Source organism: Microchirus variegatus (assembly GCF_963457635.1).
Source record: "Microchirus variegatus genome assembly, chromosome: 17".
Classification (NCBI taxonomy): domain Eukaryota; kingdom Metazoa; phylum Chordata; class Actinopteri; order Pleuronectiformes; family Soleidae; genus Microchirus; species Microchirus variegatus.
The window spans coordinates 16,315,789-16,341,522 of NC_139818.1; the positions used below are offsets into that span (position 1 = coordinate 16,315,789).

A 25,734-nucleotide genomic window follows, 5' to 3' on the forward strand; every position below is an offset into this window, starting at 1 on the left:
GATGTTTTATTTCATATAACCGTAGAATCTCTGATCTCTTTTCCACAAGTGTGACAACATGTGACACTGAAAAGTCTCAGTTTTTTGGGTGCACTTGTTTTTATTAGAAACGATAGACACTCAAAAAAATGTATGTACATTTAGTCTACAAATAGATCAGATTTGCTTCAAATTATGGAAAATACAGCAAAATTGTGCCTTTGTACATTTAGGCCGCTCCATCTAATACGCTAACCTAATCAAAGGTAAAGTTAGGTGTGCTCCTTTTAACCCTTTAATGTACGCACCAAGAAAAAAGCAAAGGAAAATGATTTCTTTGCATTTTTTATTTATTTTATTTTATTTACTTATGATAACAATAACAACAATCTATATATATATATATATATATATATTTTTTTTTTTTTTAATTAGACCCTACAGTATTACAGATACAGGCCCCTACCAAACGGTTGAGATGTCTGTTCATAATAAACCTGGTTTGCATAATTCATACAATTCAAGTACAACATTAGTGAGTTCAGCTTGATGCATTTTTCAATGAGATATAGTGACTTAAAGTGTGGTCAACCAAATGGTTGAGTAGTACCTTAAAGGGTAAAATCCTCTGATATAAAGTGGATTTTCCAAAGGACAAAAATGACTAGATAAACACTATAAAAAAAACACGACTGTATGACTCACTCTTGCTACTCTTTGGGGGATTGCACTCTGCTGATATTTTACGGGGATTCAAGATTAGTCATCAAGTCGTTTCAGATAAAGTAGCAAGTGATACGTAGATGTCACAGCGACATCTGCAGGTGAAGAGGAAACAGTGTTTCCCCACAGAGCTATTATTTAACTGCATGATTAAAGCCTGTGGATCTGTGTTTGCACATCTATATGCTAACCCTGATTTTCATTTCATTGACCTCCGCCAAGGAGGTATATGTTTTTTGCCGGAGTTTGTTTGTCTGTCTGTTAGTTAGCAACATAACTTGAAAAGTCACAGACGGATTTGGAAGAAATTTTCAGGAAATGTCTGTCTCAAGGGTGTATCTTGTAGGCACTGAGCTGCCTTGGAGGGAAGTCTGTGCTCTCCGAGTGCTTTTCTAGTTTATATTGTATTTTACACAAATGGCAAAATATTCAAAAATATTTATCAAAAAATGTTTTATTCAACAAAGTCAATGCCTCAACATCAGTGATGCTTTGGCGACCTCAGTGAAAACCAGTAAATCTGTGGATCTAGGAGCAGCTTCATCATCGTATTGGTCATGCCTCTACTATGCAACGTACAGACAATGTTCAGAGAAAATCAAAACAGCTCGAGTTGCATCTCCCACAAACAATCATCCGAAAAATTAACAGTTCACATTCACTGAAGCAGTAGGCATGAAACAAAACATTAAAATAATTTCTTAAGAGCCATAAATGAAGCGATGTCACAAAGTTCCGAGGACAAAACGTTTAATTAAAATTAAAAAATACATTGCGCTTTTTGTTGTTTATAATCCCTTTCCCCATAGAGGATATCTTTATCTTCAAAGGGTTTAAAACAAGAACAATATTTTACAATTAAAACAAAAAAAAAAAAACATGAGAAATGTTTGATGTCCATCTAATGAAGCAATGATTTTATACAGGGGTAAGTTGATTGTGTTGTTGAAGTAGGTGAATGTCTAGTTGTAATCCTGTGGAACAGGGACAGGCTACTGTAGCTCAACAGGCATGAGGTGGCTGGGGGGGGGATGGGGGGGTGGTTTGTGGCAGATGTGGGGCAGGATGAACTGATGGCTGGATGAACATCAGTACAGTGCATCAACGTTACTGCTTCGAGGCCTCTTGATCTTCTCAATATTCTTCAGGATCATGTCGTGTAACGTTACCTTCATTGGGGAAAACAAAAAAGTGTTTTTGTTACAATCATATCAAAATAGGACAAAACTTGAATGGATAAAATTAGGAATAAAGACAACCTACGTATTGATTTCTGAGCTCCGAAACTATGATCTTAAGACTGATGTATTCCTTCTCATCGATCTCGGTCACTGTGCGCCGATAGTCCTCCTAAAAACAAACAGTTACATTAAAAAAACAGCTCAGACTCCTCTTAACTAGTTACCAATTGGGCCTATAGAGGGCACTGTTGCTCAGCCTTAAATATGTATTATGTAATGAAGAAGCAACCAAAGTTTTTTATATTTGTTCACTCATAACTCATCGTCATCCAGACTTTTCCCCCCCACTGCAGTATGTATTTTTTCACATTTGTAATTAGATTTTTTCTACTTACCACATGTGGATATTTTGCTATTTTAGAAACCAGCTTTGCTCTTGTGATGTAGTATCTACAAGTGGAAACAGAAAATATTGACTCATGTAAAAAGGTAAATTACAAACCAACACATACAGTAGACCAACAGATTCATATGCAGCTGACAAGGAACCCTAGCTCCAGCTTCATGCTTCAGAATCTAAAATACAGGGTAAGAAGAATTTCTAAAAAACCTTGATATCTGGTCGAGGTAAGATGCTGCCTCCCCTTCAACTGTTCTGAGTTCAGCGACCGTCTCCTCCTGGATCGACACACCGAAGTTGTTGCCATCCTCTATCCTTGGGATGAGCAGCTGAACCCACATTTTGACCTGCAGAAGAAAAGAAAACCGATTAGAATTGACACTTTATCCTATAAAGCAATACATTACTGAAGCAGGAGCTTTGTCCGTGGTTGAAGACATTACTTACTGTGTTACATTTCTCTATGAGTGTCCTAATCTCTGGCTTGACCTTTTCAATCAGATCTACAAGGATTCCGTTGCTCTTCATCATCCCACCAGGCATGACGAAGACCTTGGTGCCAGTCACTGGAAGACAGAAGGTTAGAAAAGACTATTTCAAAACATATGATGATGATTTTGACCTCGCAATTTAATTAGATCCGCTTTTGTATACAGTTTGCTGTGTCAAGCAAACAGTTTTCCACTGCTTTACATTCATTTAACCGACTTAATTGTTCCACACTCACCCGTGTCCTCCCCACCTCCATCCTCGAGCTTCCTCTTTTTGGCATTTTGCTGTACGACAAATAAAAACAGTGTCAGGCACCTTTCCTTACATTACAGTTACAGTGTGGCACGCAGGAATTTAGTCAACCTTGAACGTGAAGCCTCACCGCATCTAGTCCGTCATGCAGGTTTGACAACAAGATGGGGTCCGGCACAGTCAGCTTTATCTCCGAGTGAATCTCCTTCAGCTCAACGATGTTTATGACTGGGTCCTGATAAAAACGACAGGAACACGGTATAATATACCAATACTGAGACCCATTCCTAACAGCTAACTTCGTTTAATGAACATTTCACTGACCTTCAGAAACTGATCAAGTTCCAGTAACTTCTTTGGGAAAAAATTTGCGACTAGATCCTCTGCCTGAGAGATGATGAAAATGTTAAAATGAGATTTGCGAGGGAAAAACAAATTGTTTGAATAATTACACAGAATAAAGCAGACAAAACAACGTGTACAAGTTAGGCGATACTTACTTCTGCAGTGATACGTTCCCTGAAAGCATCAACCTGCAAACACAAGAGACGAAAATCCAAATATCAGAGTGGCCACTGAACCACAACCAATTACAGGTTTAAGCATTTTCTCTATTTGAATATATTCTCTTGAGAAACAGCCCCAATGATTCGTTTGTATTACATTATTTATTATGGTTCCTCTTTATATGTTTAGTTTAATTGCACCCTTATATTTGTGTTATACATTGATTTTTTAAGTGTATTTATGTAGGCACGTAGGCCATTTTATATGCTGGGTTAATGAGTGCTCTAGTGTGTGTGTGTATATATCCAGAATTCAGTAGTATATTTAAACATGTGTATGGATTGACAGTACCTATGACATTAGCTGATAAAGACGATTTTGAATAAAGTTAATTGACGCCGGTAGACTGAAGCTACATTGGCAGCTAAAGGCCTGCTTTTATGGCATGTGGTCAACACGAAAGTAACAGTTCCTTTAACCTGGCGTGTTGTCATATTGATTTTCCCTCATCCTCCATGTTGCTTAATGTCTGCGTGACACAGTACGTGTAGGGAAATGTGACAAATAAACGGTTACAGGCGGGAAACCGGCCGGTTAGCCGCGATTAGCCGCACGCATCATGCTACAAAATGTGGCTAACATGCTAGCGAGCGAATGAAAACAACAACACGTCGTTTAATCACAACGTGCGGTTACCGAGGACCAAGCCTTACCTTGGTTTTGATTTCATTGTCCACCTTGAGGAGTGAAGACATCGTATGTGTTTGAATAGGAAAAGGGCGATTGTACCAACAGCATTAAATTCTCCTGTAAACGTGTGGCTTGTTGCTTGTCAGCCACACTTGTGTGAGCTTAGAGATGACGACGTTAACGCGCGACATGATGCGCTGTTTTCACTGCGCATGCGCGACTCTCCAGACGCTGGCATAGTTGGTCAAAAAACAAGTTTGGTGAGGTGGAATGTTACATTATATACAAGTTCACCCAAACAAACTAGTTTCTTCTTCCTTTGAAAAAAAATTAATTATACCGGGAATTAGATGGAAGCCACGTGGAAAAAAAAAGTAATTATTATTATGAGATACTTAGTCATAATAATGAGATACCATCTCATAAGTACTAAATATACACTATTATTTGTGGTGGAACCTGGCTTCCATAACACACAGAGATATTATTTTTGTGTTGATATATAAATGATAAATAAAGGAAGCAAATGTTGCAATTGGTCTGAAAGAAAACGCAACACCACTGAAATAAAAGGAAACAACAATAAAAATAGTAGTAAAACAAAACAAAACATGAAACGACTATGGTTGAACAACTTTTTTGGAAATATCTATTTTTTATCTATTGCACTTGCAATAAAATACTGTGATACGTTTGGTTAAACATGACTCCATATAGTAACAAAAAATGTAGAAAATCTATGTGATATGGATTATTTATATATATATATATATATATATATATATATATATATATATATATATATATATATATATATATATATATTTTAATCTACAAACATCATAGGACATAACAACTACTGTACTCCTCATTCCCAACTGCATTGTCCAGGGAAGTACTGTAGTTATGTATGTCCTCCATACTGATAGGGGGCGGTAATGAGACCTTTTCAACTGCCATTATAACTCAAGGAAGAAGAACACAGACGTCACCGTATTTTTCTAGACGCAGCTGACGATGTAAACAAGAAGAGACTGTCGAGGGCAACGGGGACCAAACAGGCCGGTGTCAACGCAAATGATAGCCATTATCTGCTCCTAAACGGCGGACATGGGGCCCCCTGTTACTATTAAAGTCAATTTCCGTGGGAATGTGAAGAGATTCCTGGCTCAGGATTTGGACAAACTGGAATGGGAATCGGTCGAAGCCTGGGTAAGCAGCTAGCTGAGCGTGTTGGCTAAACGTTGGCGCAGTTTGGCGAGAAGCAGGCCGCAGACATGGCCTAGACACGTAAACAATAGTCCGCCCACCTGAAGGACACGCGTCACTGTTGGCGACAAAACGGGGACATTAAAATCGATTTGTATCAAAGTTTTAGTGAAGAGGTCACGCATTATGAAAGGCGGGTTGAAAATGTGTTCAGGCTGCTTCAGCTGATCAAAGCCTATATGAGGAAGCTGTGGTTGTGTTTTTGTCACTGTGCCATTTTTTTTTAATGTGTTCCGTAACACGTGCCGTCAAAATCTACATTTCAGATTAAAGCATCTTTTGGGATCAGCCACTTTCAAGTGAAATATTTTGACGAGGACAACGAAGAGGTGAGACGATGGACACACATGCGCTGTAACGGTCACCACGGGATTATAACGATGTCTTGTTCTTTGTATGTGGACTCATTACGATCTCATTCCATTTTTCAGATTTGCATCAACAGTCAAGGTGAGGTCGTTTTTTCCCCATTAATTTCCACCTCTTAGTTATGAAAACAAACAAGTTATACAACCATTATACAAATTGTTCAATAGGAACAAAAGTAGTCAATATCTTCGGGCATTGTTTGATCAAAACAACAGTTTTGAAGATTTTACCTTTGTTTCTGGGGAAATGTTTACACAGTGTTTGCCTCCATTTGTTTTATAATGTTCTCAGTTATTACATTAACCAAGAATATATTCACAAGATTAATTGATATTGTTTCGCAGTTTGCAATTAATCAGTTGGAGTCATTTGTTTAGCAAAAGTCCCTGTAACCTCATTTTTGACAATTGACTTAATCGACTGTGAAAATTGTACAAGTTTACAAAACAAACAGGCAATATAAACTCAACATACATGGTTATAACTGCATTTCCATAAATAATAAACTGTTTAATTTATTTTCTTCCAGATGAATATGAAGAAGCCATCAAGGTACGGCAGCAGGTGTAATAGAAACTGTTGTGTTATTCTAATTCAGTCAACCTTCACTGCACAAATACTTCATTCATTCATAATCTAGTGGCCACATCTTGCCTCAACAGTTGTACAGAATAGACCAAAGAAGATATTGAAATGATAAATGTGGCAAAAACAACTTCTGTGTTGTATTTTTTTTTTTTTTTAGAATTGCAATCATGTGAAAGCTACGTAAAAAACATTCCACTGTGAGTCACACCTGCTTGCGTCATTCGGCGTGTGTCATTCTCCTGAGCTATGTGTTGTTTCTTCTACTCAGAGTGCAGAGAAGCAGGGGAACCAGTTGCACATGAATGTGTACAAGATGAAAGGGCAGGCCTGCGGAGGCCCGCTGAAGACCGAGGTGAAGGAGCTGAAAGGAGACCTCCGTCCTGCTCCTCCTTACCCCTCCAGGGTCAAGACTGTTGACAAGGGCACACAGGTCACCCCGGAGAGAGAAGTTGTAAGGATGGAAATTAATTATCCTCCCCTTATTTCTCCTTACATAGCATTGTAGTTGTTTTTAATGTCCCATAGTACTTTTTTTGGAAATTGCCTATACGTTTTACAAAATTTGTGGGAGTCGCAATACTGAAATCCTGTAGGGAAAATTTATTAAATGTGTGTCGGGGAACTACGGTGGACTTTGCACACTAGAAAGGATATTAACAGGTCTTTCAACAGTTCTGTCCACTCTCTGCTGTTTACTCCTCCTCCTTTGTTGGTTTTTGTATCGCGCTTGTGTGGGCGGAGTCATTCTCCTTCATTTGCATTGTTGGCTTCTTCTTCAAAAGGCAAAATGCACACTGGTTTGTCCATTGGACACACAATAGACACGCAAAGTACCGAATAAAAAGCTTGTTTTAAGGCTACGAAATCCAACCAATTTTTATTTTAAAGTGAATATACACTTACACAAGTACACTTATGTGTAGTAGAGGAATCTCATGAAATGTTACACCCTTGATCTTTTTAACTAGAGTTTAAATGAAAATAATGTAATCTGATTTTCCTGCTGTTGGTACAGGTGACCGTAAAGGACAACAAGGTGAACAAACCTGAAGATGAGCCCCCTCCCATGTGGTTTAGATCATACATGGAAAGGGTAACGTAAACATTAATGACATGTATTTATATATTTATTTCCTTTCTTGTTGTTGTGTTACATCAAACTGATTTCCCCCCCTCTTATAGTTTAAAGACGAGGTGGTGAAAGAGGTAGTTGAACGGATGTGCAGTGACTTCTCTGGCCAGTGTTGCACCCACAAATCCGCCGATAGGCCTAATGAGACCATTGAGGCCAGTGGTGGACCTGTGGGGCCCAGGCCGGGCCCCTCAACCTCGAACGGATCCCTTGGCTACACCCCAAACTGCAGCAGTTGCAACAAACTCACCTCCGAGGGCGCTTACAAGTGCAGGTAGGCAGGGAAGATCTTTTAGTGTTGTATTTTGAACAATGTATCTGAATATGTCTCCTCACAACAGTTAAATTTCTTATCAGACCTTGACTAAACATGGTCCTTTAGACCTTTGTACCCTAATGGGTTTGTTGCTCATCTTATGACATGCATTTCCTCCTCTTCTGTAGCAGCTTTATGAGAATCCATATTCCACAATGACATTGTTGTCACATTTTCTGCCCTCTTTTTTTCTAGCGTCTGTCCATCCTGCATCCTGTGCGAAATGTGCCGACACAGCCACGACCCCAGCCACAACCTTGTTCGAACCAAGACACCTCTTTCCATCCCTGAGCACGGAATGTCAGGAGAGTTGAGGTAAAGCCTAGAGTAGTTATTTTTTTCTAACAGCAGTGCAGTTGTGCTTTGCTATCACCTCTGTATTCTAAGTTAACATAGTCTATAATATAAAGGAAGACGTGAGTAAAATCAAATGCAATGCAGGCCTGCAAAAATCCTTTAGCTGCTAGATTACAGTCATTCATAAATGATGTGTGTGGATGTGTTTTGTGCGTGGACGGTAAAACTTTTGATAGTCAACAAATAGGTGTTCCTGATGACATTTCAAACCAGGTTCCCAAGGCGAGGAGACAGGACAGTGCGCAAGGCCGAGCGACAGCGCCTCAAAGCAGAAAGGAGGCAGCTCAGAGCTGAAGTCAAGGAAATCAAGAAGAAACTGAGACTGGAGAAGAGGGGGCCGCAGTGGAGTGGACCCTCTACCTCAGGCAGAGCCAACCTGACAAACATGGCCTCAGCGTCCACCCAGGTCCAAGCCCTGCCCCAACACGCTGACTCAGAAACAGCCTCAGGTCCAGCCCCAGCCCATGGTCCCATCCCTGCCCCGGTCCCTGATCCCCAGGCCTCCAGTCCAGAGTAAGCGCCACCTCCGGAGGGCGTCCGACAGTGCTGGGTACCTCAAACCCAGCATGGATGCAAAAAATCTTTTTTTCCAAGAAAAGAAATCAAAATATGCCATCTTTGTAATCTAGTCTGTATAAGTGTTTCGCTGGCTGCTCTGGGGTGTTGGAAAATGTTGGAACTACCTCAATGTGAAAACTGCTGCTGCTGCTTCATAGATTTTCTAAGAAAAATGCTTTTGAGCTGCAAAAAAAAAAAAAAAATCTGGGGTCCTGCTTTTTTGATTCGTAGAGAACAAAAAGAGATGGGTATTATAAGAAACCAGGGCTATTTTCAACAATGCTCTGTACACTTGAAACTAGGGGTCCCGAGGTCTCGCACTCGTCCTTGGTGCCCACTATGGCTGCCTTGTTTCTGGATGAAAATCTGCCTGACGGCACCCGTCTGGAGCCTGGTACCAAGTTCATCAAATACTGGAAGATGAGGAACTCGGGCACTATCAGCTGGACCTCAGAGACTAAGGTATCCCTCCCACCCACCGAGGGGGCAGGCCTCACTCTCTCTTTGCCCCTTGCTTCACCTCCTCTCTGAGTCTTCACTTAGCTCTTAACTTCTTCTTTTCCACTAACACCAGCTCAGATTTTGATACAGCTAATTCTCATTTGATTTGTTTAAATTAAGTGTGTGGTTTCAGTCAGTTTTTTTCAGTCTTTGTCATTGTGTGTGTATGTGCGTGTGTGAGCGATGATGTGCGTGTGTACGTGTGTGTCTTCATTTGACTTGACATATTTTTTTTGTCGTGTGACTTTGGTTGCATGTTGTTGTCTTTGTGTGTTTTTTCGCATGTGTATTTCTATTTTGTGTTTTTTTTGTGTATGTATGTGCGTGCACCCAGCTAGTGTTCATGTGGGGAAACCTCGGCCTGGCGTCGGAGAAGAAGCGGGAGGTGCCGGTCCCCTTGCTGCTCCCCGGACAAGTGGGAGTAGTCAGTGTGGCCTTTGTCGCGCCTGTGATGGAGGGGACCTACACCTCCCACTGGCGGCTGGCACACTGCGGGTGCCAGTTTGGCCCGCGCGTGTGGTGCAGCATCGTGGTCGATCCTGGAAACAGCCGCACCATGGTCGAACAACCGAGGAAAAAACTGGCAAGTCTGCTAACTCACGAGAACCTAGCTAGCTGTGTCCCAATTCAGAAGATGCGTCCTTTGGAGAACGTAGTCTTAGAACACGGTGTAGAGCATAATGATGACAACGCTATTTCCAATCCATATCAGCTTACTGTTGTATCACTAACTGCATTCAGTCAGTGTAATTTACTGCAACACGGCCACTCGATTAATAATGTCCTTGGTTTTGTTTTCAACATTTGCTGCCATATTTCCTTTTTCGAAAGGCGATTCATTAAAGGCAAGCAGTGAGTGGATAGTTTGGCCTAGGATCCTTTGAAATGGCACAACCAAGTTTGGCTGATCTGATGCAGTCGCTCTTCAAATGCAGCCTCTGAAGGATGTAGCCTCTGAATTGGGACACTGCCCCCGATACAAATCTAACTTTTTACACAACCGCATTATGTTCTTAGTCGAGTCAATTAAGGGTGAATGTTGATCTTGCAATTAACTGATCCGCGTTTCCTTAAAAAACAACAACAACAATTAAATCATATTTATCAACGACCTCTTGGACATTATGAGAGGATTTTATTGTGCTATTTGCCAGCTTTTTGTGGACCAAATGGTTAAAAAACGGACAAATTAATAATGACAGTTAATTGTTGGCATTAGGTGGTCTTATTTAATTATTTGAAAAGATGAAAAGATCAACATGACAATATTTAGCATTTGAGTCCAGTTTTCAGAAAAAAACAAAGTGATGTTTGTGACATAAAATCCAGTGTAGAAAGCCTGTCCCTGTTCACCCTGGTCAATTTTTCAGTCAACATAAAGCTAATGGTAATATTTTAAACTGAGAAAGGTGATTATTGTAACTGAAGCAGCCGTGATGATGATAATGATGCCCGTTCTTGTCTGTGCTTTCAAAGGAGGAGGTGAGGCTGGTGGAGAAAGAGAGGGACCTCGGGTCTGTAGACATCAGCCATGACGACTTCTACTTCCCCTCAGTCGACCTGCTGACTGCACAGGTACAGTACACACACACACACACACACACTTGTGTCTCTGTGGTTCATCGAGCAGAAACCATGTCCTTTAAGTGCCCTTTTTGTACCGCTCCCAACTTCAACTTGCACTTAGGCTAATCGAAATCTTGCCGTGTCCGCTCTTTTTTTCCAGGATCTACTGTCGTTTGAGTTGTTGGATATAAATATAGTGCAAGAGCTGGAGAAAGTCCCTAACAACACTCCTGTTGGTAAGCAATACACAGTAGATGTTGTTTCTCATACAGAATAACTTCCTGTTTTCTAAATTGTCCTTTCTTTTTTAGCTTAAACTTTGACTCCGCACTCATATAGCGACTGTGTTGTGTTTGCAGATTTGACGCCCTGTATATCCCCTCTGCCTCATGATCCACCCGCATGGGAGAGGAACATCACTTTACCAACGAAAGAAGGCACAGAGGTCACAGGTAGGGTTGAGAGAAAAAAATAAACTTAATTCACAATTACGTAAGAGAGAATTGCAACGTATATCACTAATAGTATGCGATAACTTGAGTTTGTTGTGTGTTGATCAGGAGTGAAACAGAGACAGCAGAAGGACTTATCAGAGCCCATGACTCAGGAGGAAGAAAGAGAAGAGGAGATCAGTGGAGCTCAGTTCCTGTTTGAGACGGTCATTCGCTCCCTCACCTTGGAGGAAGCCCCCGACCACAGACCTCTGCGCAGAACTCATCACAACCACAAACCACAGAGTAAGAAACCTTAGTCTACATGTGTACACTTAACCCCACGTATGAAAGCTCAACAAACTCAACAATGTTGTCCTTTCTTTTGTGAAATATTTCAGCTGTTTCCCGTGGGCCAAGCATTTGCATTGAGAGAGAGGTGGAAGCCGAGAAGACGGGAGGGAAACGAGAAGCAAACGAGGAGATCTGTGCCGTTGCGCTCCAGAGTTCAGCTCACAATACAGGTCTCAACCAGATCAGCCAAGAGGTGGAGACGAGCCAAGGTCAGAGAATGACTTCGAGGACTCTGTGTGCACATTTGTGCTCATAGTTTAGTGTCTCATCTCCATTAATAGAGCCTGACCTGCAACATTTCAATACTCACTCTTGTTCCTTCTCATTACTTTCGAAGCTCTTCTCCAGGAACCAGTGACTGAAGTCATGCATATCAGTTCACACGATACGGAGGATGAGGAAGCTATGGTTTTGGATGACATTAATGTTACACAAGACGAGAAAGAGGAGGGAAGAACCAAAGGGGAAGACTGGGATGAGGTGAGGAGGAAACGTTCTTACAAAGCAGATCATGAATGATTCAGGTTTAGATTTAGGCAGGGGAAAATACGTGCTCAGGTTTATTTTTGTCTGCTGTTCTGTTTCTAAGAATGGTTTCTCTGAAGTATTTAGACTTTTCTATAAATGCCACCGTCTTGTCTGTGTTTTCAGGTCAGCAGCCAGACCTCCTCAGTCTCCTCCTGCGACGACTACATCATCGTCCTCCCTGACTGCTTCGACACGAGCCGTCCTCTGGGGGAGTCCATGTACAGCTCTGCCATGTCTCAGCCTGACAGCGCCGCCGTGGCAGCTGCAGCTGCAGCAGTGACGTCGGCCAGCCCTGACCTACAGGAGGAGGGAGAAGACGACTCCGACTCTGACTCGGAGTCTGTCAGGACGGCTCTGCCGAGAGAGGAGAGGGTGGAGGAGGTGGAGGAGGTGGTTGCTCCTGAGGAGTCGGTGGTTCCACCCATCCCGCCCATCCACAGCAGCGTGAACCAGATGCTGTGCGCATCGCAAACTCTGGACGCAGTGACGCTCACCCCTGAAGTGGTGACGCCGCCGATTCTTCTTGACGCCCTGCTGTCCCCACCGGCCCTCTACTCACCCAGGTTAACAAGCCTGTCACTATTTATAATGGATGCTTTTTAATGAATCCTTAGATTGAGTTTTTATTTGTTTATTTTATATTTTTCTCATACAGCCTGATATGTTTAACTTTAGGTTACTTACTGTGTATTTCAGGTCAGAGGCACTGTACCTGGCCGAGGACCCCAGTCCTCCAGCCTGTGAACCACATGAGCCTCACCAACCAAGGGTCCATCTAAACGGTGAGTCGGGGCAAAAGAGGAAATAATACATGGTGTGCTCTGTTTTTGAGAGAGGAAGTCAGAGTGCACGCATGCTTTCAAGAGTTGTTGCTTCAGCAGAAGGCTCTATAATTATGTGTGTGTGCGTGTGTTTGTTTGTGTGTCGTGATTTCCTTTTCTGTTCTGCAGTGTCATCTGGTCTGTCCAGATCAGCAGGCTCAGCATCCAGTGCCTTTGAGACATACAACCCCAGACCCAGCAACGCACTGCAACCAAGGTGAAGGAAATTCCTGTAATTAATCTGTTTTTTTTTTTTGTGAAACTATATACAGGTGATATTTTTAAGATATCTACAACAGTGACATGTGTAGAGTGTGTTTTCCAAAATGATCGCTCTATTTTTTCAGACCCCTCTATAGTCAGATAGTATAGAGTTTTTTCCCTGGTAGTTTTTCCTTAACCTGGTCGAGGGTCTAAGGACAGAGAATGTTACCAACCCTGCGAAGCCCCGTGAGACAAACTGTGTTTTGTAATTGTGGGCCATATAAATACAATTTGATGATGACTCTTTTTCAAAAAAGCGATAAATCTAGCAACCTTGGGTGAGTGACCAACCAAAATAGTAAAAAAAAATAACAGTTTATGGCCTGCAAAAGAAAAGGTTAAAATTGTTAATATAATGTACCATCAGTGAAGCAATTATGTGTTTCCTTAAGCTTTGATGGCATGTCATCAATGTCTTGCATACAGTACCTTTAATAAAGTAACCTCAAGCAGTCAAATGAGAAGTGTTTCTGTTAGATCTACTGTGACAATGAGGGAAAAAATGAGAACACGCTGTTCCGTCGTAAAGTTATGTAACTGTGTGTATTAACCACATCTCTGTTTTTGTTTTAAGGGGCCAAGGAGGCATCACGGAGGGATTTGTCAAGGGGGCACTTTCTGTGGCAGCATCTGCCTATAAGGCTCTTTTCACTGGACCAAACTGTCAAATACAGGTACACTGCACACTGCAGCGTGTATGTCAATATTATAAAAAAAAAATGAGGAAAAACTAAGATTGTTATCCATATCGCCACCAAAATGTACCTATTCATAGATATTAGCATTCTAATGTGTGTCTACACGATTTCTGTTCCAACAAAGTTTTTCTGGTTTTAAACAACATCATGCGGAGCAGAGAAACCCGACAATTCACACAATGAGCACTAGGCATTTAATAGGAAGAAGAAATCTCTGACAGAACCAGACTCAAAGATGTGCTGCCATCTGCCTTGACCGGTTGCGGTGAAAGGAAAAATGGGCGAGCAGAATGGAAGTAGCAGTTGGCCAAATAATCTTCTGCTGGTTGCAAGAGAATGTTGAAATATCGGGAAAATCCTCACTTGATTTAGGTTAATAAACTTTTTTCTTAGGAGTTGATGGTCTCAATCGCTAGTTTGGGTCTCTGTCAGTTGAATATGATGGGAATTTTGTCAATTATGTTCCCAATTAGAGGACAGTAGATGATAAGGCATGACATGGTTGTGAATTTATAGTTTCAACATCCATATTTATGTACAGCCTATGATGATCATCTGTCAGACCAGCTGTATGTGCTCCTCTCCTCCTAAATGGTTTTGTTTTTGCCCGTGTTTTAGCGAGGCATCGACCCAGCCGCCAGACAGGACCCCTCATTGATGGCAATGCTGTTGGAGATGGGCTTCAGAGACCAACGGCTCAACCAGCGTCTGCTGAGGAAGCACAGCTACAGTCTGCTGCACACCGTCAACGAGCTGGTGCAGATGGCCGAGGAAGGTCAGAACGGAGCCGTCGCTGCTCTGCAATGAGGGAGGAGGGGGCGCTGTGACAAAAACTACTGTGAGATTGTTGAGAAAACGGAGAAATATAAAGGCATTTTATTTGAATTTTAAACACGAGACAGACCAGTGTCTGGAGTTGTTTTGAGTTATTTAAAGAAAAGCTATTTATGATTCGTGCATCCAATTGATTTTTATCAAAGGGTGAAGAGTTTTAGACCAGTAGTCGAGAATGTTATTTGAAGTGTAAAAGAAAAAAAAAACAGAAAAAGAAGCACTTATTTCGTATTCACTGCTGTTTAGAAACGAAACAAGCATTCATGAATGGCTTCTCCTTCCTTTCGCCTATAAATTAGCTTGGAGATTTTGACCAAATTTATCATATATATATACATATAATTATAATTATATATATACACACACGTACATGTACGCACACACAAAGTTGTAAATTATTATGGATTGTGGTTAATGTTTGCCATGCCTTGTTTACCTGGGCCACAGAGCTTTATTGTGTTGGTCATAAGGATCTAGAAGATGTAGTTTTGTCAGGATAAAAAAAAAAAATACAGTAAAAAAAAATAAAAGTGTGTAATTGCGCTTCTTCATCATTAGTGTTTGTATGGCTGTTGTAGCTGCTTCCTCCGCGCTGCTTCCTCGTCAGAGTTCGGCTAGAGTCTCCTCGAAAATAGAGCAGTAAAAAAAGTGAGTATTGTTGAATGTCATAAAGAGGTAGAAAAGCCAGCTCTTGTTTTAAGGCGATGTTACTGAAGCTGCATTTATATTGTGGGTGTTGAAAGGGGCCAGCGGTGCAGTGGCAGGAACAACAAACAAACACACGCACACATTTCTGACTCTTTATCTTGATTAATGTCACGAAAAATCTGCCTAAACAATGCAATCTTTCTGCTGTATCAGAGTACTGTTATTTTAGACGTTGACATGTGGAATGTAACTGTCCGGACGGATCACTGTTTGGGCTCCCCCGATGTTTTCTACTCGCTTTTTAGGAGACACCTGCATGACAGGTTAGAGGCTTTAAAGATGAACCGTGTCCTTGTGTCTTAGCACAGTCACAGTTGAAGGCGTCTGCTTCGTGTAAAGTCGTTCAACAGCCCCCCCGCCCCCTCTTCCCTAATCCCCCGCCTGCATTTTCCACGCGTCATCTTTCAAGAACTGATATAACCAACACTAATCCAAGCCTAGATGTCTCTAACAACACATTCCATAATCCCGTGGTGGAACCAAGTATACCTTGTTTTTGTTAAAATTGCCTTTTATGAAAGAGGATTTGTAGTGAATTGAAATAAGCGTACGATGGTGTGACATTATTTTGAGTGTGTGTGTGTTGATTTTAGTTGATGTAAGTTGCTGTTAGGTTGACTTGTTTCTCTTCGTGTGTGTGCGCGTGTGTGGTTGAGGATTTTTGAACCACGTTTTTTTCTTATGTTGGTGATTTTACCGTGATTTAAAGAATCTGCGAAATTCTGAATCTATCATCATGTATATCTTCAAAAGCAGAAACAACCCTCTACTGTCAATCTGCCAATAAAATATTTGCACATGTCCCTTGTCTCTCCGACTCTCTGTAAAAGTGTCTTATTGTCGTTATGTCGCACACTGACTGTACGGTTTCTGTGTATGTGTGTTCCATATAGGACAGTGTGTATTACTCAAAAGCACAGAGGTGACAATGTTTTGACTGCACTGCATTTTTTTTTTTTTTTTGAACAGAATGAGGTTTTAACCGCGTGTTTATTTCAAAGGTTGGATTCCTGAGCGGGGCAACAACAACCACCACCAGGCTCAAGGTTCACTTTGTGTCAGCTGTTACTGAGAATTTAATTTGTCTTATATATGTAAATATTGAGATAATGCAAATAAAATGGCAATATCTTGTCTGTCTGCATGTGGCAACTGGTGTCAAAAGCAATGCATCTTGTAAATCATTCCTCTGATTAACCTAAACCAATCCTTTTGTTTGCAGTTGCTTCCACAGTAAATGCAGATGTCCGTGTACACGAGATGGTCTTGAGCGAATCTGAGGAGTCCAAGTGTCGCGCCGTACGTGCAGGATACACGTAAGGAATTCATTGCAGTAAGTCATACATTTGTTACAATTGTGTCATCCGAGATTAAGGAGACATGTTCAATTTAAATAGTACTTCCATTACATGGTTCTGATGCTCTATTCACAATTTAAGTTTGAATTTACAACCTACAAATTATTTTGTAGGTTTTGTGGAAAAGGGGTGTAACCGTAGGTCTGTCTCTCCGTTTGTACAAGATGTTCCTCAAACTAGAGGCTTAAGGCGAGGAGAAAGAGTGGACAGTGCTCGCCAATGTTTTGAATTTGAGTTGTAGTACCTGTTCTAACCTCTAGTTGCATACAGCCTTTAAGTAAAGTCAATTAAACTGAATAAATTAGTCTTTTATCAGTCCCACACAGGAAATCCCTTCTCTGCATTTAACCCATCCTTTAGAAACCTTTCTAAGATTGACAGGATTGATGCAACAATCAACCTGCCAGCTAGTCTGAGATTCATGAGTAAAGATATTAAAGGGATACTTCACCGATTTGAATGTGGCTTTGTATTGCTAGAATAGCAGTAGTATTTTTTAGAAAATGTGCTTCCCTCCCTCGGTTTTTCACTGAGTTGTAAAAAAAAAAATCTGTTTTCCATTTTCAAAATTTGCCCTACTGTGATGCAAAACGCGTCACAGTAGGGCACATTTGGATAAGGGAAAACAGATTTTTTTTTACAACTGCTATTCTAGCAATACAAAGCCACATTCAAATCGGTGAAGTATCCCTTTAAGTACTTGAGTTCATGTATAAGAAAATATTAAATACAAGGCGCAAATAATGCATTTGCATTTATATACTGCTGTTTGTTGTTGTGTACTTTAAACGGGACATCGACTTTTTAATCATTTAAATCCTTATATTTGGGACTCTGAAGGTCCTGTCAGTCGGCAAAGTGTGAATAAATATGTCTCACTCATTGTTTTTGTGGTCCTCCTCAGTCTAAGTACAGGAGATAAAACACGTGATGTTGACTTCCGCGACGACGACCCCGATCTGACTGATTTTAAACACGAGAAAGACCAGTGTCTGCAGTTGTTTTGAGTTATTTAAAGAAAAGCTATTTATGATTCGTGCATCCAATTGATTTTTATCAAAGGGTGAAGAGTTTTAGACCAGTAGTCGAGAATGTTATTTGAAGTGTAAAAGAAAAAAAAAACAGAAGAAGAAGCACTTATTTCGTATTCACTGCTGTTTAGAAGCGAAACAAGCATTCATGAATGGCTTCTCCTTCCTTTCGCCTCACAGAGTTCTACACAAACTTCTAGCCTCAGAGGATTTATCTGTCACATGATCGCTGCTGTGGTGCTTCATCCTTAAGGTATTTTGACCAAAGCATGTCACAGACATGTTCATTAGGACACCAAGGAACTAGTTTAACTTGGAGAAATGGGGTATAATATGACTCCTTTAAAGAAACTTTGAGGGCAAAGGTGAAACACAGCTGAAATATTGGATAATAAGGTAAAAGGCTTTGCTTTATTCGGCGTCATAGTGAATTATGCAATGGCAAAACTCTACAAAGGAAGTTATGACTGACGCTCTGATCTGTCACTAAAGGAGGAAGTGGCCCACCCACTGCACACGCTGGTGTTGCACAGTCACAGCGTTGCTCTTCCACTCAACACTTGAGTCATGAAGGAGGCAGCAGCAGCAGCTCACTGAACTGAACTGAACAGCATCTGGACTTTACACCAAAGTGAAGTCTTGTTCTTGAGGTGAGTGTTTTCAGATACAAAGTCTATGCAGCGAGCTTAGTAGGAAACCAGGGAGTGGAGGAAAAAGTTGATTTTAATGCTGTAGAAATACAAATGTGCATTAGTTACATGCTTGTTAATGTTTGTGTAAACATGTGGCAGTTCATTTCCAGGTTTCACTGTGTATTGTACTGCAGCTAAACCATGTGTGGATCAAGATCATGTTAAATAAATGATAATAGCCTGATCAAAGACAGGTTCATGACAGTGTTTACAGACTTTCTGAAAGAAAACCGCAGTTGGAAATTCTGCAACTCATCAGTACAAACAAGTGCAGCTTCCTCACAGAAAAGGTGTGAAGACTTTTAGTTACTTACCTATTTAGACTTTTACATGCCGACGTTCAGACATACAACTCTTTTATGTCCTTAGTTTGTTCTGCCATTTGTTTAGTTTTACATTTTTTCCCTACACTCTTTGAAATAAAAGTGCTAAGTAGAACCATATAAGGTTCTTCGGCTTGTCCTCATAGGAGAACCCTCCTTTTGGAGGGTTCCACCAATAACCCATTTAAAACCATTTATTCAGGAAAGGGGTTTTAAAGGGTTCTCTGGATCATCTGTACCATTAGTGTTACCAAGAACCCTTGAAAAACCCTTTCTTCGGGAAAGCAAATGGTTGGTTCCAGGTAGAGCCTAAGCCCTTGTACAATGACCATTTTGGAACCCTTATTCTTAAGAGTGTATGCCAAAAAAGGGAAAAGCTTTAAAACTGCTTTAAAAGTGTTGTTTCAGGCTATGATGAAAATGTACTCATTCATTTGCATTTATTGCATCCCTATCTTCTGAAAAGTGTGTTTATCTATTTTACTCAACAGGAACCGAGACGATGCAGGTGCTATTGAAAAAAGCTCAAAATCCAACTCCAGAATATCTAAAACAATACTTTAACAATCATAACTACTGCAGTTTATACTGTGTTTTTTTCCCCTAATTTCGCAATCGATTAATCTGTCGATTATTTTCTTGATTAATTGATGAATTGTTTGGTCCATAACTTTTTTTAAAAGTTGATCAGTGGTTGTCAAACGTGGAAATGGCGATGTTCTCGAATGTCTTGTTTTGTCCACAATGATTTCTTTATGTGGCGCAAAGAAACGAAGAAAATATTCACATTTAAGAAGCTAAAACAATCAGAAAACTTGATTTAACTGACTAAATCTTCAAACCATAATCGATTGTGTCAGCTCTACCGCAGTATAAACAATATTAACACAGTATTAGGTAGGAGACACAATGTCCATTTCTTCCTCTTTGACTCTGAAAAACGTAATCCTGATAACCTCTTATAGCCACACACTGATGTTCTTATCTGTTTTTGTAGAATGTAGTAATAATCTCACAATTATGACAAAAATGTGACCAGGTCTTAATGAGTTGCAATAAAACTGCAGCTGACTGTTCACATGCTGCGGAAAATGAGCTTTTATTGTGTATTTGGAGGTTTTATGAGACAGAGAGAGAGACACAAAGGTAACAAAGGTGACTGCTGAGTGAGGTTATTTGGAAGTATTTTTTTCCATCCATTTAGACTGGACTGTTTTGTTTCTCCAGAGCATCATGGCTGCACTGGGATATGACAACGTCATCACACACGACGACGACGACCCCGATCTGACACCAGGGATGGAGAACGCCAAAACACTGAAGCAGTTTCCTCCGTATGGATCCATGAACGGAAGCTCAGCAGGAGACGTCTGCCCCACATGTCGAGGAATCGGGCGAATTCCCCGCGGTCGGTTTCACTCTTTTTTTTCATTTCACATTCAGTCATAATGAAACAAGTCAAACTGTGTGTGTGTGTGTGTGTGTGTGTGTGTGTACAGCCACTTTCTCATCTGCTTTCTGGTAAAAAAAAGTACCCTGCTATTTCCCCTTTTTCTTCCCTCGTGTGTTGACAGGCCATGAAGACCAGCTCGTAGCAGTGATACCATGTAACGACGTGAGGCTGAAACCCAGGCGCACGTAAGGAATCCATGTGTACTGTATGTGTATATGTATACGTGTACCTTTTGGAGTACTAATTTAAGTCACGGTGCTTTGAAATCTCACTAACTATAATACAAGGAATCATAATAGCACAATACTGACTTGTAGTTATTACACTTGGTAGTATTTTTTACTCCATATCACATTTTTGCGAATCACTACTCCCACTTCAGCAGTGGGAACCAAGTATTGTTTTAAGTGGCTCTGTGTGCTTGTGTGTTTGTTCTTCCACACTTGCACTTACCAATATGACCAACAGAGGCCGCCACTTTAAGTAGTAGTACTGTGTATATTATATTATGTCTCTTTATTTTTATTTTATCTTGTTTTACTACAATTTAATTTTGAATATTTAAAAAAAAAAAAATATATATATATATTTTACAAATTTGACTAATCTTAAAGGGGACATATTATGCAAAATCAACTTTTTAATCATTTAAATCTTTATATTTGGGACCTTTTTGAGAAAAAAAGATAACTCACTCATGTTTTTTGTGGTCCTCCTCAGTCTAAATACAGAAGATAAAACACGCGATGTTGACTTCCGTGCTCACTGGGACGTCGCAATGCGCTAAATTCCTGGAATTGTTGTCTCGCGGAGCTCCGCTTTGTCCGTAAAACACGCGAAAGTGCAGGCGAGGGCAGCGGTATCTGAAAATCCGCGAAGTCTGCGAAATGCTCTATTCTTGGCTCCACAGTGCAGCACAGAGTTCTACACAAACATGGATACATGTTATATATGACGCCAATGTGCCTGCTATTGCCAAGAAACATGTTACGACAAAGAAAGAATCAACCGAACACACATCCCCTTACTTTTTGTGCTAAGTTTATAAATAGTTTTGGACATGAAAATGGGCAAAATCTACTGCCTGGATCAAAAATGAACACTTGAATCATTTAGTAAATAAGCATGGTATTTTCCATTTTTCCCATGAGTGGTCTTGGAGGGGTTAAATACTCACTTGGCCAAATGATTCCAAGTCCTCAGTGGGGTCAAAAATATTAAAAGCCTTTATTTTCTAGAGCTTAAACATTCATTTGATGCATTGCTGTCAGCTTGTTTTAAAACTAATTGTATCCTGACTATGAATGATGACGTTAATTTATTCACATTTATTGACTATCTATTGATCTGTTTATTCACAAATGGATGTTAAATGTACCTAATCATATTTCCCATGAATATGTTTCTGTTGTTGTTTTGTCTGTGTGCTGACGTGGTTTTGATGGGGAATGTCGTGCGTGTGATTTTGTGACACACCTCACACTCCTCTGCAGCTATAATTACTGTCTGGTTTTTTTTGTGGTGATCACACCCTGATGTGTGTTTTGATGCTTTAGCCCTTCAAAATAAAGGCTTTTTAACTCCACTGAATTTCCTTAGTACATGACTTTTTTGGATCTATCTTACATATGCCAAAGGATATTCTCAGCCATGTCTTTTAATTTAATATGAACCATTTTCTGTCTCCCGTTTCAGGAAGCTGCACGTATGTGCCTCCATGTCCGTGTGTCTTTTTATCTGCTGCCTGATCCTCTTCTTCCTCTTCCCCCGGAGTATCTCACTGAAGCCCGTGTGTGTGATGTCAGTCATGGTCTACTTCACCCCGGACACGGTCGATATGGAGGTCACAGTAAGTGAGAAGGCAAAGTGCGAGTGCAGCCAGTCACGTGTAAAAAAAAAAAAAAAATCTGCACCTTCTATTTGATGAATCAAAATTGCTGCGGGGAATCGTGTGCCATCACATATTATTACTACACAATATTCAGCACTGTTTACCTCACGTTCTGTCCAGTTTTACTGTGGACAGCTGTCCACAGCTGTGTTAGCTGTGGACAGAGCCAGGCTCACCGTTTCCTTATGTTTCTACTATTTGACCCTTAGTGCTCACGTGGCAGGGGTCTATGAATAATACACAATTCTATATGGACACATCCCATAAACACATGTTTACAGATCTACAGGCTTTATAAAATGCTTTTTTTTTTTTTGTCTTATTTTGTTGTTGAGTCAAAATTATGATGAATTTTGACGATGGATCGCATATTTGTTTTAATGCAGAAGTCACAAAATAGACCAACATTTCACAAATTCAATCTGTTTTTTGTTTTTTTTTAAGTTTGAGCACTTTTTTGCTCAGGTGTGTTTATAAAGTTGGTGAAAATGGAAATAAAAATCATGTCATCAGATTACCTATAGGTTGTACTGGGGAAAAAAGGATATAAGACACTGTATATTGCACTTTCTTATAGCCTCTGCATGTAGATGTTGACATAGTAATGGAGAAAAAGCAGGGTTAAACTAAGCTAAACTAACTGAGAATGACACTTGTCACTTTACATAATGCTTTAGGGAATTACATTTTTTTTTAGAACACAATGGCAAGGTAAAAAAAAAACGTTAACTTCTGCAGTCATCTGAAAGTCAATGTTTCTGGGGTGGTTTCTGCATCTAAATGTGTGCTTTCACTTCCAGAATCTCATCAGCATCACCAACGAAAACTTTGTCCCAGCTCAGATTGTGGAGTTCACTGTTCAGAGTCTGGTCTCTGACACAGTTGTGAGCAAGACGACCATCACCAACATGACTGCCGTCCAGTCCCGCTCAGAGAAATCGGTGAGTTCTTCTTCCAAGAGGAATCGCATCAAAATACAGAATCTGTTTTTTAATAAATGTTTGTATAAAAAGATATTCTTCCATTTGTTTTCTCACAGTACACCATTCAAATGAGCCTGCCCATTAAGGATAAAGGCTTGAAGTAAGCTGAATGACACAGTTCTGTGTCCACCATTGTTGTTTACACTGTATAACATGTGACCCACACATCAGCTGTTTCATTTCTTTCAGCACCTACTGCAAGTCCAGCTCCATCAAGATTCACATACTGTTCGTGGAGCTGCAGTAAGTGTCAATCTGTCAGTCTGAAACTGAGAGATTTAATTAAAAAAAAAGTTTTTCATAAATTCTGATTAGGATTAGGATTTTTGCTGTATAGATTTAGAGACATGTCAAATTAAATGTCCCATATTTGCACTTTTTAATTGAAAATGATCAACTTTGAGATGTAATAAAAACAAAAAGTTCTTGACTGACATAGGTACATCTATGACTACTAGCATACTGTAAATTAGACATTTTTACGCTACAGTTTTAGAGAAATTTCAAATTAAAAGTCCCACTTTCACACTTGTTAATAATAAAGTTTGAGATGTAACAAAAACATAAAGTTCTGGACAAGAGGTTGTGTTCTGGACATTGGTGACTACTACCATACTGTACAGATTTAGAGAAAATTTCAAATTAAAAGTCCCATATTCACACTTTTTAATCGAAAAATGTATTAAGTTTGTATTATCATCATCATCTCACACTATGACCGTATGGAACTCCTTTCCAAAAAGAAGGAGGACCTTCCTCTTCATGCATGTGAGCTGCAATGATCTATCTTCAAACTCTTTAGTCTCAGTCGTCCCTGCTGCCTTAGAATAAGTGAATATCGGACTTCTAAATTAAGATTTCTCATCAGTCTTCTCCAGAAAATATTTGTTTTTATGCCATCTCAAAGTTGACACTTTTCTTCCATTAAAAAAATCTATAATACTGGTTCCTGCCGCCTCTAATGCTGCCTTTCTACTCCTTTTTCCCCTCCCAGAATGACGTTGAAAATTTCCTATCTCTCCCACACGGAGCAGCTGTCTCTGAACACCTTTGAGTACATTGACTGTGGCACTAATTCCACAGTCCCTCACCCTGTGAGACGATGAATTAAAAAGTGAAACTATACCTTATGTATATTCTTTGTACAGGATGTGAAGGTTAACATCAGTGGAAATCTTATTTTATTATTATTATTATGTGTATGTTGTTTCAGCATACCTGATGACTTGAATTGATCATAATGAAAATGTTAATATATAGATGTTACCTTCTGGAGTTTGTTTGCTCATATTTGTTTGAGATCGACCCCGTGAATCTATATTACACACACAATAGTCTCGTGACACAATTCATGTAAAAACTGTTTCTTTTCGTGTATAATCGCGTGTACTTTTGGTAAAATTCAATGCATTTCAGAACCCACATTGTGTAATAGGGACGTTGACCTCTGACCATCTACTCTTTTGTGAGTTGCACTTTATTAAAACTGTGACATTTACGGTTTTGCTTTCATCAGATTTTCTGGTTTACACACTTTTCAAATACTGGCAAGTTCTTTACAAGTGAAAGTAGTTGTTGGGGCACTTTCATTTATACATATTTATTTCAAAGATAATTTTTATTCTTTTTTTATACCTAATGTGACCAACCACAACATTACATACCAATGTACCTGCAATGTTGAATCCAATATTATGAGATGTATTTATTTTATCTTTAGAGTATTTTGGTGACCTATATAAGGGTTATTTACTTTCACTCGCAATTGAGTATTGTCATATTTTACTTAAATAAAGGATAATAATAATAATGCTTCTATGGTTGATCTGTAGATAAGAAAGCAATTATTATTATTATTATATTTTTTTTTTTATAAATTATAGTTATCTGGTCTTGATTCCTCTCAAAATTACCCTACTGCTACCTTAGCCCCTGTTTTTGTAGTTTGCAAAGCAGACACATGGTGGAGCTAGTGCTATTTTTTTAAGAGTTAAGTACTGGAGGTGGTAAAAACAAGCAGTGTGTGTGCATGGGAAATAGAGTGGATTTTTATTAAATATCAGCAAAAGAGAAATGCAATCAGATTACATTTTTTAGTATCACTACTCAGTGGGTTGTAGTAATATGTGGATGTTTTTTGTTTATGGTGTTTATTCTGTGAAGATGCATGCATGTATAAAATCAAACTTGTAATTATGTATTATTTACTTAATTATCCGCTCTATATTCAATAACATCTACATCCACATGTCATTAATTAAATGAGACCAATCTATCTACCTGTAGAATCGAGAGCAGCTCTCGTGCTCATTCCCACTGTTTGACAAAAAATGTGACCGACAGGGGGCGTGGTTTAGGCGTCCAGGTGGCCGTGACGTCACCAGGGCTTGAGGTTGCCGCTGTGCCCTGGAGTCTCTTGTGATCGCCTCAGTCAGTGCTGCTGGAGGAGGAGGAGGAGGAGGAGGAGGAGGGCAGGGAACGATCG

The 25,734-nt window shown here is 39.9% G+C and overlaps 3 protein-coding genes across 3 annotated transcripts; 2 read left to right on the top strand and 1 right to left on the bottom strand.

Annotated features, from left to right (window-relative positions):
* Positions 1-1,327: 1,327 nt before the first annotated feature.
* psme3 (proteasome activator subunit 3) lies at positions 1,328-4,374 on the bottom strand. Its single transcript, XM_083903345.1, has 10 exons — positions 4,248-4,374; positions 3,528-3,560; positions 3,352-3,414; positions 3,158-3,262; positions 3,011-3,059; positions 2,731-2,849; positions 2,494-2,630; positions 2,279-2,333; positions 1,966-2,052; positions 1,328-1,871 (listed from the first exon to the last, which is right to left on the bottom strand). The coding sequence occupies exons 1-10, from the start codon at positions 4,287-4,289 to the stop codon at positions 1,791-1,793; spliced, it is 771 nt and encodes a 256-aa protein (XP_083759471.1). The 5' UTR covers positions 4,290-4,374; the 3' UTR covers positions 1,328-1,790.
* An 880-nt stretch (positions 4,375-5,254) lies between these two features.
* Positions 5,255-16,314, top strand: nbr1a (NBR1 autophagy cargo receptor a). The gene is made up of 22 exons (XM_083903588.1): positions 5,255-5,436; positions 5,760-5,822; positions 5,925-5,943; positions 6,392-6,414; positions 6,719-6,901; positions 7,466-7,543; positions 7,633-7,856; positions 8,094-8,213; positions 8,469-8,768; positions 9,116-9,275; positions 9,649-9,897; positions 10,791-10,889; positions 11,041-11,116; positions 11,240-11,332; positions 11,441-11,617; positions 11,713-11,874; positions 12,003-12,145; positions 12,317-12,756; positions 12,890-12,975; positions 13,144-13,231; positions 13,853-13,952; positions 14,595-16,314. The coding sequence occupies exons 1-22, from the start codon at positions 5,335-5,337 to the stop codon at positions 14,781-14,783; spliced, it is 3,174 nt and encodes a 1,057-aa protein (XP_083759714.1). The 5' UTR covers positions 5,255-5,334; the 3' UTR covers positions 14,784-16,314.
* A 3,841-nt stretch (positions 16,315-20,155) lies between these two features.
* tmem106a (transmembrane protein 106A) lies at positions 20,156-24,420 on the top strand (the record flags this gene model as incomplete). Its single annotated transcript, XM_083903704.1, has 7 exons — positions 20,156-20,330; positions 20,497-20,560; positions 22,071-22,224; positions 23,067-23,207; positions 23,306-23,349; positions 23,439-23,492; positions 24,244-24,420. The coding sequence occupies 7 exons, from the start codon at positions 20,156-20,158 to the stop codon at positions 24,353-24,355; spliced, it is 744 nt and encodes a 247-aa protein (XP_083759830.1). The 3' UTR covers positions 24,356-24,420.
* Between the last annotated feature and the right edge of the window lie 1,314 nt (positions 24,421-25,734).